Source organism: Anabrus simplex, chromosome 3 (genome assembly GCF_040414725.1).
Source record: "Anabrus simplex isolate iqAnaSimp1 chromosome 3, ASM4041472v1, whole genome shotgun sequence".
In the NCBI taxonomy this organism is placed as follows: Eukaryota; Metazoa; Arthropoda; class Insecta; order Orthoptera; family Tettigoniidae; genus Anabrus; species Anabrus simplex.
This window is the reverse complement of record NC_090267.1, coordinates 236,495,178-236,508,221: the sequence shown is the minus strand read 5'-3', so window position 1 is coordinate 236,508,221 and position 13,044 is coordinate 236,495,178. Positions and strand designations below refer to the sequence as shown.

Genomic DNA, 13,044 nt, shown 5'->3' with positions numbered 1-13,044 from the left:
GTGTTTGTCTTCCCTAACATCCCTGCTGAGGATACAATAGCTAAAGAACAAATTTCGAAAATACTTCCAGTCCAAGTTGAGAAGAGAGGAATGTTTATTTTCAAAGAAAACTTATTTTAGATTTATAGACCGTGGCAACTACGTGTTCACTGTATCGATTTTTTTGCTCTGATATTTGTATCTTTTGTAAGAAAAATTATTAAGATTTCTCAGTAGGATCTCTGTACAGTTTATAACTATTAATATTTCAATTTAGACGGGAAAACTTTTACATTTACCTTGCCAGAAAAAAAAGATCGATCAGTAACACATTACATTTATCATTACAATGATTGTAACCAGTTAGTCATATTTTGGACACCCTCCGAACACTTTAAATATCTCAAAACTAAAGCAAAAATAACGAGGAATTTAATAATGGACTATTTATGCCCGAAATCACGTAATGCGCTTTGAAATTTCGGACAGCGGTTTAAAATGAATGTGCGTCCGAAATCACCCCGAAGTACGGGGTGAATTCGGACTATTCGTTTTGTTTTATCAGGAAAACCTGTGTTGGCGTATATTTTTCATTTGTTGGGTATTGCATTAATTGGATATATTCCCCATTATTAGGATGATAAACAATACAATTTAAGATCCCCTTTGTGAGTTAAGACGAAAATAACCTCAAAACCGTCCGAAATCACCCCCTTTGACGGTACAGTACCTTATCAATTTAAGATTATCAAAATTTTATTAGTCAACCTATTCAATACAAATGATATTTGCAAAGTTAGGATTTACATCCTATTAAACTAAGGTCTAAAGGGACATGTTTCGCCCTTCAAAAGGGCATCATCAGCCTTTTTACACTCATGCTAAAGGTAAAAATCAGGATCCTGATTGTCGATATAAGAAAAAGTATATAAAATGAGAATAAAAATTAGAGTGAATATTATACAATATGTGCAATCATGAGTTCTTAAATGACAATTGACAATTAAAAATCATTTAAAATGTTTGCAAAGAAATAAGAGTTGGTATGATAATTACATCAGCAATCTTAAAATGATCTTATAAAACTGTACAAACTAGGCCTTGACCAAATAAATAATAAGAAAGTCTATGGCTAAAGTTGCCGTATCAAGGTTCGTGAAATTCGGCTGGAAGCAACCTGATTTTAAATGGAGAGCAATTAGAATCCAATGGCCACTCAAGACAAGATAAAACCTCTCTCGTTGGAAAGTCGTAATGAAACTGTAGTATGGCGCATGTAGATTATAAAGTTGTGTCCAATCAATCCATTAATTTCATATTTTACGAAGTTGGATCGTGGTCTCGGTATTTTTGTTGAAGGAGTTGTGAGAAGTTAACTAATAAGTGCCGCATGTACAGATTTTGTCAGCTCGTATACCGATGGTTAAATGGGAACATTCTTACGTATTGGCTGTAGTTTTGAATGTGGATTGACTATTGAAGAAATATGGTGCAGAATCTGTAATGAAAAGGAGAATAAAAAGGTAAGAGGTTTACAGGAAAAACGGTTAAATTAGGAGAATTGATATAAATTCAATTACCGTACTTACGTTCTCGGTTTTTGCGGTATGAACTTGTTGCTTGTATGGTCTCGGAACGAGTGAGGTTTGAATAGCGTGTGTTGTATCTGTGTGGAACTGAGGGAGGGGGGTGTGATGGATGAACGGAAATAGGCGGAGCGTTGAGCTTGCGCGCTGTTGAAGATGGGGAGTTAAGGAAGAGGAGTGTAATGGAGAAGAGGAGGTGGACGGAGGGTTTAAACTACATGCCGTTGGCTGTGGAACATTAGCAGGGGCGGGGACGGAGGGAGTTACTTTTAAGGGGAAGTTGGAATCATTATTGGAAGTTAGTTTGATGTTTTTAAGGATTTTATTTAAATCTGGATTTAAAGATTGTAATAAATTGGGTAAAGTCTCGTATACGGGATTTTTTATTTCGACGGGATCATTGAGATTTAGGTCTTTGTTGTAATGTTGATCCAGATATATGTAAATGTTTTCTAATTCGTTCATTAATTTTCCTTTATCTACTATTTTAATGATTGTTAGGTCCTGTTCGATAGTTGTGAAATGATGACCTGTATCTTTCATATGTGAACTCATGGCTGAAAATTTATTATGTCTATTGGCATTATAGTGTTCCTGGTATCTAGTAAGGAAGCTCCGGCCTGTTTGCCCTATGTATGATTTATCACATTGCGTGCATTTGAGCCTGTATATGCCTGAGTTTGAGTAAATGCTGTTGTTAATGTTGAGTGTATTGTGGTTGAAAAATAGGCTGTGATTGGTGTTTGTCGTCTTGAAGGCAATATTAATGTTTTGTTTTTTCAGAGGGTTTTTTGCTTGGTAAATGCCTGGATTATTGTATGTGAAGGTGGCAAATTTAGTTTTTTTAGGTTTTTCAGGGACGAGGTTTGTTGCTAGTTTATATTTAATTTTATTAATTATTCGGTTGATTATTTCTATTTTGAAGCCATTGAATTTTGCTAAGTTTTTAATATAATGAATTTCTGTTTTTAGATTCTTGGGTGATAATGGGATTTTTAAAGCTCTGTAAATTAAAGTATAGAAAGTAGCTTGTTTGTGGGAGTCGGGGTGTATAGATGAATTTTTGATTGTTATTGGAGTATGGGTGGGTTTTCTGTAAATTTGGAAGTCAAATGTGTTTTTTTCGCGTGTTATAAGTTAAGTCTAAAAAGTTAATGGATCTGTTGACCTTGTCCTCCTTAGTGAACTTGGTATTTTGATCAAGGGCGTTTAAAAAATCCAAAATATCTTTGCTATTGTTGAGATTACTGTCAATTATTGCAAATGTGTCGTCAACGTATCTGAGCCACAGGCTGAGTCCTTTTATTTTTGAAGTTATTTTATGATGTTCCAACGAGTCCATGTATATGTCTGCCAAGATGCCTGATAAGGGATTTCCCATTGCCAGGCCGTCTTGGTGGTAGATTTTGCCATTGAAAGTGAAATAGTTGTTTTTTAGTACGAAGTTTAAAATATTGATGAATTCGTCTATTTCGGGGATGCTGAGATTGCTGTGTTTGGATAGGTTGTTCTTGATAATGTTTACAGTTTGTTTTGTTGGCACGTTAGAATACATGTTCGTGATATCGTAGGAGCACATGGTATGGTTAGGGAGCAGGTTGAATTTCTTTAAAAGATCGCAAATATCAACCGAGTTTTTCAGAGGGGATTTGTTGTTGAAAGTGTAGTGTCTTTTAAAGAAATGGTGGATGTATTTTGAGGTCTTGTAAGTTGGGCTTTTTCTGCTATTAATTATGGGACGTATAGGTGTATCTTTTTTGTGTAGTTTGGGTAATGCTCTGGCTGTGGGAATATTAGGATTCATGGTGAATAGTTTTTGTTGTTCTTGTTCATTAAGTAAAAAAGTTGAATTTTTTATCAATGTTTTTAAATTTCGCTGGATTCTAGTGGTAGGATCTTTATTAACTATTGAAAAAGTCCCATCTGCAAAAAAGTTTTCTGTTTTTGTAATGTATTCATTCTTATCTAATAATACGGTAGTCCCTCCTTTGTCCGCTTTAGTTACTATGATATTGTTGTCGTTCCCATTGAAAATTCAATGTTCCCATTTAACCATCGGTATACGAGCTGACAAAATCTGTACATGCGGCACTTATTAGTTAACTTCTCACAACTCCTTCAACAAAAATACCGAGACCACGATCCAACTTCGTAAAATATGAAATTAATGGATTGATTGGGCACAACTTTATAATCTACATGCGCCATACTACAGTTTCATTACGACTTTTCAACGAGAGAGGTTTTATCTTGTCTTGAGTGGCCATTGGATTCTAATTGCTCTCCATTTAAAATCAGGCTGCTTCCAGCCGAATTTCACGAACCTTGATATGGCAACTTTAGCCATAGACTTTCTTATTATTTATTTGGTCAAGGCCTAGTTTGTACAGTTTTATAAGATCATTTTAAGATTGCTGATGTAATTATCATACCAACTCTTATTTCTTTGCAAACATTTTAAATGATTTTTAATTGTCAATTGTCATTTAAGAACTCATGATTGCACATATTGTATAATATTCACTCTAATTTTTATTCTCATTTTATATACTTTTTCTTATATCGACAATCAGGATCCTGATTTTTACCTTTAGCATGAGTGTAAAAAGGCTGATGATGCCCTTTTGAAGGGCGAAACATGTCCCTTTAGACCTTAGTTTAATAGGATGTAAATCCTAACTTTGCAAATATCATTTGTATTGAATAGGTTGACTAATAAAATTTTGATAATCTTAAATTGATGTACATTTTCAATACGGACCAAATATGAAGCTTGTAACATGTAACAGTACCTTATTTCATTTGTGACTTAAATCACGCATTTCAAACATACCAGTTATGCCAAGTCAAGAACACGCTCATTTAAGTACACTTTGAAATACCGGTAGTACATTTCATTTCAAGTATGCATTGCAGCAGGTGCGTATGTTTACATTCATGTCTTTCCATGTAGACATGTCTTGACTACGCCGAATATTTATATTTAAAATGACAATAATAATAATAACAATAATAATAATAATAATAATAATAATAATAATAATAATAATAATAATAATAATAATAATAAATGTCTTCCTGCATTTCAGTGCAGATGGAACTCCATGGGAACCCATCAAATGCTCCGTCATTTGCAGTGAACATTTGTTGGAGGAAAGTCAAGTAATATTGAAAAATGAGTGTGAAAAACTACAAGTCGGTGCAAGCAGCATTTGAGATTGAGCAACGATTTTTAAATTCACTTGTATTTTTAGCGAGAATGATTCAACATAGTTTCGTTGATTGTCAAGCTGTAATAGAACTTCAAAGTATTAGAGACTTCACTGAATCACATAAAATTAAAATGTAAAGTATAATACTGTATGTTTAACAATAATGAGCTAACGTAATTACCTCATTTGCAACCTTGTATGGGTTTTTGCTAACACTCGTCTGTCTTATGACGAAGTCAGTAAGTGTAAAACTGGAAACAGTTTGTCTTTCTTCAACTTGTAAAACATGGCCATTGTCAACTACTTTCTGCGCTTTATTCACTGTTGACTTGCGACTATTTTGGAAGTGTATGTACTCAAACCCATATTGTATTACAACTTCCATAGCACTACTTCATATCTTGACGACAAGATGCAACGATACTTTTTGCTGTAACTATGATGCAACTCTTCACTTCAGCGGAACCCACTCTCACCGTACTAACTCTCGGAACTCCACCAGAGCGCTCGGTTACTAGTACCATGCACGCTCCCTATATGCGTAAGTCTAGTCACATTTCACACAATTAAAATAAATAAAACATGAATGAAATACATAAAGGCAATTTAAAGTTTATTTTCCTAGGTTTCCTTAGGTGGTCATATTAATTTGGCCAGGGACTGTATATGGATTAATTGTGTTTGACTATTCTGATGCAAAATAATATAAACTCTGACTTGTAGATCCTGCTACAGACACAAAATCATTATCAAAGGCAACAGATCCCTACTTACTGGCCCATGTTACTGTGAATGAATGTCTTTCATAATCGAATCTAAGAGTTGCATTCATGAGGCAGTAAAAGTGGTCGCTACTTTAAATAATCATAACACTGTAAGACCTTATTTCTTATGACTAATGCAGTCTCCATGACCTTTCGAAAGGGATTACATTTTTTAACCAAAATTAACACTTCAAATAACTAATTATTACTTACTTGTCCTTGCTGTCTTATGAGAGCCTGAGTAGTCTTCTGATGCTGTATAACTTTCCGCAAACGGTCTACAAATGCTGCTTGATCATTGGGAATGAAGCCCAAATAGGCACGCTTTTCAGATGTGTACAGCAAGATAAGCACCTTTATATCACAAGAAGCTGGTGACGGCATACTGGTGAAGTGAACACAGCCAGCCTTAAAAGTAAATATAAACTTATCATTCTCACATCTGAGCAATAATGAAACGATTATAAAACCAACAAACTAAATGTATTTACTCACAAAACCAGAACTCATAACTTTTGTCAGTGATTCCAAAGCTTCGCACTGCTGTGGATGGAACAACACAGATTTGGAATTCTTCAAATAAGCACCACCTATGTTACCAATCAGCTGTTTTGGCATCAACTGCATGATAAGTTTCTGTGGCCATGAGTCAGCTTTCCTGAAATAAAATACATTACTTTTATCCAAAGATCATAACACAGTACACATGTATTAACAAAGATTGGAGGGTGCACCTATTCAATACCCTCCAATCTTTGTTAATAGTGATAACTGTCAATACAGACCATAATGAAATTAATTTCACACAATACATATGTACATATAGCAGTCAAAGTCACAAACATCCAAGTTCCCTTGGCTTCTACTGCTACACAAATAAACGAAAATATACCAGCTTGTCAGCTACAGTGTACATTGTGTTAACTGTGCTTCAAACCAAAACCCCATGGTGCTACAGCCCTGATGTACCACGCAACCACAGCTCAGTACAAGGTACAATAGATTACAAGGTGACAAAGGTCAGTGGAATTTACTGGCTGTCATTCTTGATTATGTCAAAAACATATCAGATGTAAGGCTTTTCAGGCGTTTGCTCTATTAACCAGCGTTTCATGTTAGGTCTGACACTAGACTCATCAGAGTGGGATGTGTCAGACCCTACCCACTGACGCTGGGGTGTATGCAGGTGAACTTATCAGAAGCCTATATAAGAGGCGCAGTCCGATAACTGTATATGGGAGATAAATCTCCACAATGGAATTATTGCCCGCCTAGCAATTCCAAATGGAAAATTCTAAATTCCCATGGAGGGAATTAGATATTTTTCACCAATAGAGCATTCTTGATTATCTCACCATCAGACAGCTCCTCACCTGTTCTCACGAAGGCTGAGTCAATGTCAAACCATACTTCAGATCCAGATAAAAATCCCTGACATAGAAAGGAATCAAACCCAGGGCAACCAGGTAAGAGGCAGGTATGCTACCTCAACACCATGGGGCTAGTGTGTAACTAGGTACATTTCAGGCATTATAATTTTCATTCGTTCTCAACTTAAACCTACTTCCTACTTTATTGTTGGTATTTTTTTTTTTTTTACCCGTAGTTAGTTTTAGTTTGTGTGACAAATAGTTTCATTCTACCAAAGAAATTCCTTGCAAAAGTTATCCTTTGGAAACCAAGACTACGTACAAAGCACACAAGGAGATGTCACTGTATATAATTTAACACTTATCACCAAAGAAGCAATGAAAACTCACAAGTTCATTTAGCTACAAACTAAAACAAATTATTTAATTTGTGTTGGTAATATTATTCTGTACAGTATTTTATACTTGGGTAAATCAAAAAGTAATGCACAACAGTGTTTTAATGCATTATTATTGTGAATGGGATATCAAAATTTCAGAGACAAATAGTGTGAAGGGTGCAGTTATTGTTCCATATGCCTTATGGGGGAAGCGTGTCAACCATGTGAGGAACTAAGACATTTTGTATTGTTTTACGTCGCAAAGTCAAAGACTGGTCTTAGGCTATGATGGGATAGGACAGGGCTAGGGTTAGGAAGTAAGTGATTGTGGTCTTAATTAAGGTACAGCCTGGTGTGAAAATGGGAAACAACAGAAAACCATCGTCGGTGCTGCTGACAGTGGGGTTCGAACTCACCATCTCCTGGATACAAGCTAACAGCTACCACATAGCCAATTTGCTCAATGAAGAACGAAGAGGTGTAGGCTATTGTTTTTCTTTTTTTAAGTTAAAAGAATAAAGTCTGAGTGAAATTCGTAGGGAACTTCAGGCGTGCATGGGGATTATTATATGGAACGTTAATAACATATTCTGGTGGTGCAGATTCTTGCAAGATGTCTATGGTCTACGAGTACCTTGCCGACATGCCACATTCCGAGCAGCCAGTACATTGCTGAACGGCGGAGCAAATGATTCTGAAAGACTGCTGGATTCATCTGCAAATCTTGACAGTGTGGGTTAGTATTTTGTACAGTTCGGTGTTTGATACTGTACATGACCAACTGAGATTTTGTGAAGTGTGCACATGATGGGTGCTGAAGTTTCTAAAATATGACCAAAAAGGCTAGAGAATGATGGCATGCTTAGACCACTTAATGCATTACCCTGCAGAAGGGTATAGAAAGGTATAGTGACTGGTGATGAGTCCTGGGCATACCACTATATACCCAGAACAAAACAAAGCAGGCACTGTATGGTTTGGAAATATTCCAACTTCCCACCAACGAAGAAATTCAGAGTGACCAATCAGCTTCATCCAAATGGGACCACTGCAAACACAAAGGCTGTGAAAGAACACTGATAAAGTTGTGTTGTGACCAATGTGACAAACGCCACAATGATGCAAATGTCAGACTGCTCCGTAACAATGCTCACCCCCATGTTGTAACTCCTGTTTGAGCAAATCTTGTGCAATTTCGCTAGGAGGTGCTCCAGCACCCACTTTACAGTAGAGACCTGTTCGGACCAATGAAGAAATTCCTGGGTGGCCGATGCTTCCGTTCAGTTGATGAAGTTACAACAGTCAGGTGCAGATAGGAAGATGGGACTAAAGCTGAGGAATCGAGTTCTAAGACCAAAGTACATTGAAACTGATGTGAATATGGGATAAATGTGTCAAGAGACAGATCTTGAAGAAAACAAGTGTTAGTTTTTGATCCTCCCATGTACAATATAAAACATACATTTTCAATAAAGTTCTAATCTGCAGGGTCCATGAATCAGTTGACCACATTGTCGTCCTCATTGGTAAGATTTCACTGTAGTTCTGAACTAGAACACTTGGACGTTATGTCCCAATTTTCAAAACTGGAGATGATGTGAGTGACAAATGAGTGGCCAAGTGATGTTGAAATGGAAAGCTGGTTGGTATTATGTGTGGAGTACAGACATATTGTGGGTCTTCCTCAAGCAGAGATGGCTACAGCTTTCAATATTATTACTGTTCATTACAGTAATAGCGATCAATCATTTTGTGGAGGGTGCAAAGGGAAAATATGGGGACAGGGAACTGAAGGTGATGTTTGCAGATAATATTATAGTGTGGGAAGCACATGGAAAGGACTTACAAGGTCAACTAGACATGCTGAGTAAATATACTGGTAATTACGGAATAAAAACAAGCACGGAGAAAAGTAAGACAATGTTATTGATTAATGGTCAAAGAGAAGGGATAAGTACTGTAAAAACTAGTGTAAAAGACCTTAAAATTGTGGAAAGCTTGATGTACTTGGGGAGTGAACTGGCAGGATTGGATATGAAGAACAGTAAAAGGATAAAATAGAGAAATGTATTTTATCAGAGTGTGAGGAGCTTGACCTGGAAGAAGGAAGTACCAAGCAAGTGTTAAGAGGTGATATATGAGATATGCAGGGTGAAGAAGAAATATCCCCCTGTGGGTGGGGGCAGTAGAATAACACCCACGGTATCCCCTGCCTGTCGTAAGAGGCGATTAAAAGGGGCCTCAGGGGCTCTGAACTTTGGAGCGTGGGTTGGTGACCACGGGGCCCCCAGCTGAGTCCTGGCATTGCTTCCACTTACTTGTGCCAGGCTCCTCACTTTCATCTATTCTATCCGACCTCCCTTGGTCAACTCTTGTTCTTTTCAGACCTTGACGGTATTACGTATGGAGACCTAGGGAGTCCTTCATTTTCATGCCCTTCGTGGCCCTTGTCTTCCTTTGCCTGATACCTTCATTTTTCGAAGTGTCGGACCCCTTCCATTTTTTCTCTCTGATTAGTGTTATATAGAGGATGGTTGCCTAGTTGTACTTCCTCTTAAAACAATAATCACCACCACCACCACCACCACCAGAAGAAATAACTCCAAAATTTTAAGCATAAATAACACAGCAACGTTATAAGCATTTCACAAATTGATTGTGCATCACATACAAACTAGGTTTTGATAATGATACCATACAAATACACATGTGAAGTTTCTCCCTGATCCTCCTAGTCATGTCTCGTGGTATTTTCTCGATTTTGTCACAATAGCAGCTTCCAGGTTGTGTAATCTTTGTGGTTTATACTGGAAGATATGTGCCTTCAGATATCCCCAGAGAAAGAAATCACAAGAGGTGAGATCAGGAAAACAGGATGTCCACGAAATATCACCCTGTAAGGAGATCAGACACACTAGAAACATTTTTCTGAGGAGGCCCATCGATGCCTCGGCTGTGTGTGCAGTGGCACCATCTTGTTGGAATCAAACAGCAGGATTCCCTAAGTTGTAGAGTGCTGGTTGCAAGAAATTGTGTAGCAGCTGTACATACGACCAGATGTTACTGTTACAGTTCTGTTGTTCTCTTCAAAAAAGTATGAGCCGATAATTTCAAACTCAGTGACAGCACACCAAACAATAACACATTCACTGTGGAAAGGTCACTCACAGACCAGTATTGAAAATTTTGTTTATTAACATAGCTTGAAAGTTGAAAGTGCACTTTGTCACTTGCCAATAGACTGCTGTCCCCTGCAACAGCTTCAGGATAGCCTCACAACATGCTCTGTGGTTGGACCAATCATGTTCAACGAGTTTCTGCACACCCACCATTTTGAACAGATATAACTTCATCTCCACGTGTAAAATTTTCCTCGCGGTGCAATCCAAGAGTCCCGTTGATTTTGCATGCCTACGGACGGAACAATGCATAATGGCGTCTCACTGCATGGACATTCTCTGGAGTTTGGGTGCTATGATGCCTACCAAATGGTTTTGTTTCAACACTCAAACCCAGTTTACTCAAATTGTTGACCCATAACAGAATGGTTTTCCTATCTGGAACTTTTGCACGTCGACCTAGTCTAAAGTGTCTATGAAATAAATGCTCTGTTGTGGTGACAGATTCGGCATGTTTGAAGTAAGTCTCAATCACAAATCCATGATGCTCTCCACTCCATGCCATCCTTGTGACTGACTAGCCCTGATGAAGCGGGGCATGTGAGCCGTACGCAGCTACGCTAACACTTGCATAACACGTGCAGCCAATGCGGGTGTTATATCTGCTGCTCCAATCTAGGCTATATTACATAAATGGCAAACACTGCTCGTTCAAACTGCACAATAACTTAGAGAATGTTGTTTCGTGTTGCTGTCACAATTAAGAGATGAAAGTATATGATTTTCCACCTGTTCAATACAAATTCAAATGTGATATACAATGAAATGTCACATTTTATTCATAAATATTAGGGACCGGTTTTGGCATATCTATGCCATCATCAGCCTAAAGTTAGATACACAAGGACACAAGTAAATTACACATGTCAATACACAAATAAACTTTCTAACATATTGGTAATTCATAATAGCGTTGATATATACAAAATTTTGAATGTATAAAAACTCTCAATTATACCTCTTATAAAATTTACGATAAAGGTAAAATGATCTATTTACAATTCTGTGATATCTATTACCTAGTGATGTTTTGTGTTACAATTGTGTGTTAAATAACAAAAGATGTCTTTTAAAACACTTCTGTCTGAACAGCTTATACATCTAATAAAAATTTGGGATACTGATATTCCTATAGTATTAAAATTTAAGATGTTCTATCACGTAAAAATACTCATGTAAATAAAATTAGTAACAGTGTCCAGTATCCTGCATTAGTTCCTCTTTAGCCTTCTGCTGGTATGTGATGCATGAGGTGAGTTTATATTTGAAAATTATTTATTTCTTTCGCGTTCTTTTTTACGTTACATTGATACAGTTTTCAATCTTTTTTAGGTCCGTTTTGAAACAAGATCTCTAGAATTGCATTTCACCACCTGATGACATAGTGCTTTGTGAACTCATACTCGTCAACTACGGCCTCAGCCACTCACATGTTCTTTGTACTTCTGAGATTTAGAAACTTAAAACCATCTGGCAACCTGACAACTAAGCTACCGCTATTTCAAGCAAGACTTATTTGATTCTTAAAGCCTATTTTCTAATGAGGAACTATTTTAACAAACATTAAATAACAAACAGCTATTCTCTTTTACAATGTAACAATACTGGACACTGTTACTAATTTTATTTACGTGAGTATTTTTACGTGATAGAACATCTTAAATTTTAATACTATAGGAATATCAATACCCCAAATTTTTATTAGGTGTATGAGCTGTTCAGACAGAAGTGTTTTAAAAGACATCTTTTGTTATTTAACACACAATTGTAACACAAAACATCACTAGGTAATAGATATCACGGAATTGTAAATAGATCATTTTACCTTTATCGTAAATTTTATAAGAGGTATAATTGAGAGTTTTTATACATTCAAAATTTTGTATATATCAACGCTATTATGAATTACCAATATGTTAGAAACTTTATTTGTGTATTGACATGTGTAATTTACTTGTGTCCTTGTGTATCTAACTTTAGGCTGATGATGGCATAGATATGCCGAAACCGGTCCCTAATATTTATGAATAAAATGTGACATTTCATTGTATATCACATCTGAATTTGTACTGAACAGGTGGAAAATCATATATCTCTTAATTGTGAATTTTTTTCAATACGGTCCAATTGTGAAGTTTTTAACATTAAATAATCGTGTTGCTGTGTTATTTACGTTTAAAATTTGGGAGTTATTTCTGCCGCACCCTATTGCTCCACACCGACATATGTAGCAGAGACTTGGACAAGAGTGCAAAAGACAAGAGAGTAAAATTCAGGTCAATGAGATTACACTTTTAAGATTTTTTTTTTTTTTTTGCTAGTTGCTTTACGTCGCACCGACATGGATGAGTCTTATGGCCTAGCAGTTGGAAGGAAGTGGCCGTGGCCTTAATTAAGATTCAGCCCCAGCATTTTCCTGGTGTGAAAATGGGAAACCATGGAAAACCACCTTCAGGGCTGCTGACAGTGGGATTCGAACCCACTATCTCCTGGATGCAAGCTCACAGCCGCGTGCCCCTGACTGCACAGCTAACTCGCCTGGTCTTTTTAAGAAGTATGATAAGAAAGACATGA

General features: G+C 36.7%; 1 protein-coding gene across 1 annotated transcript in view; it reads right to left on the bottom strand.

Annotated features, from left to right (window-relative positions):
• Positions 1-13,044, bottom strand: part of LOC136866185 (mediator of RNA polymerase II transcription subunit 25) — a 370,114-nt gene that overhangs the window by 120,088 nt on the left and 236,982 nt on the right. Inside the window, exons 11-12 of the mRNA XM_067142927.2 lie at positions 6,037-6,199; positions 5,755-5,949 (exon numbers count right to left, since the gene is read on the bottom strand). Coding sequence (XP_066999028.2) covers positions 5,755-5,949; positions 6,037-6,199 — 358 coding nt within the window. The remainder of the gene's footprint in view (positions 1-5,754; positions 5,950-6,036; positions 6,200-13,044) is intronic.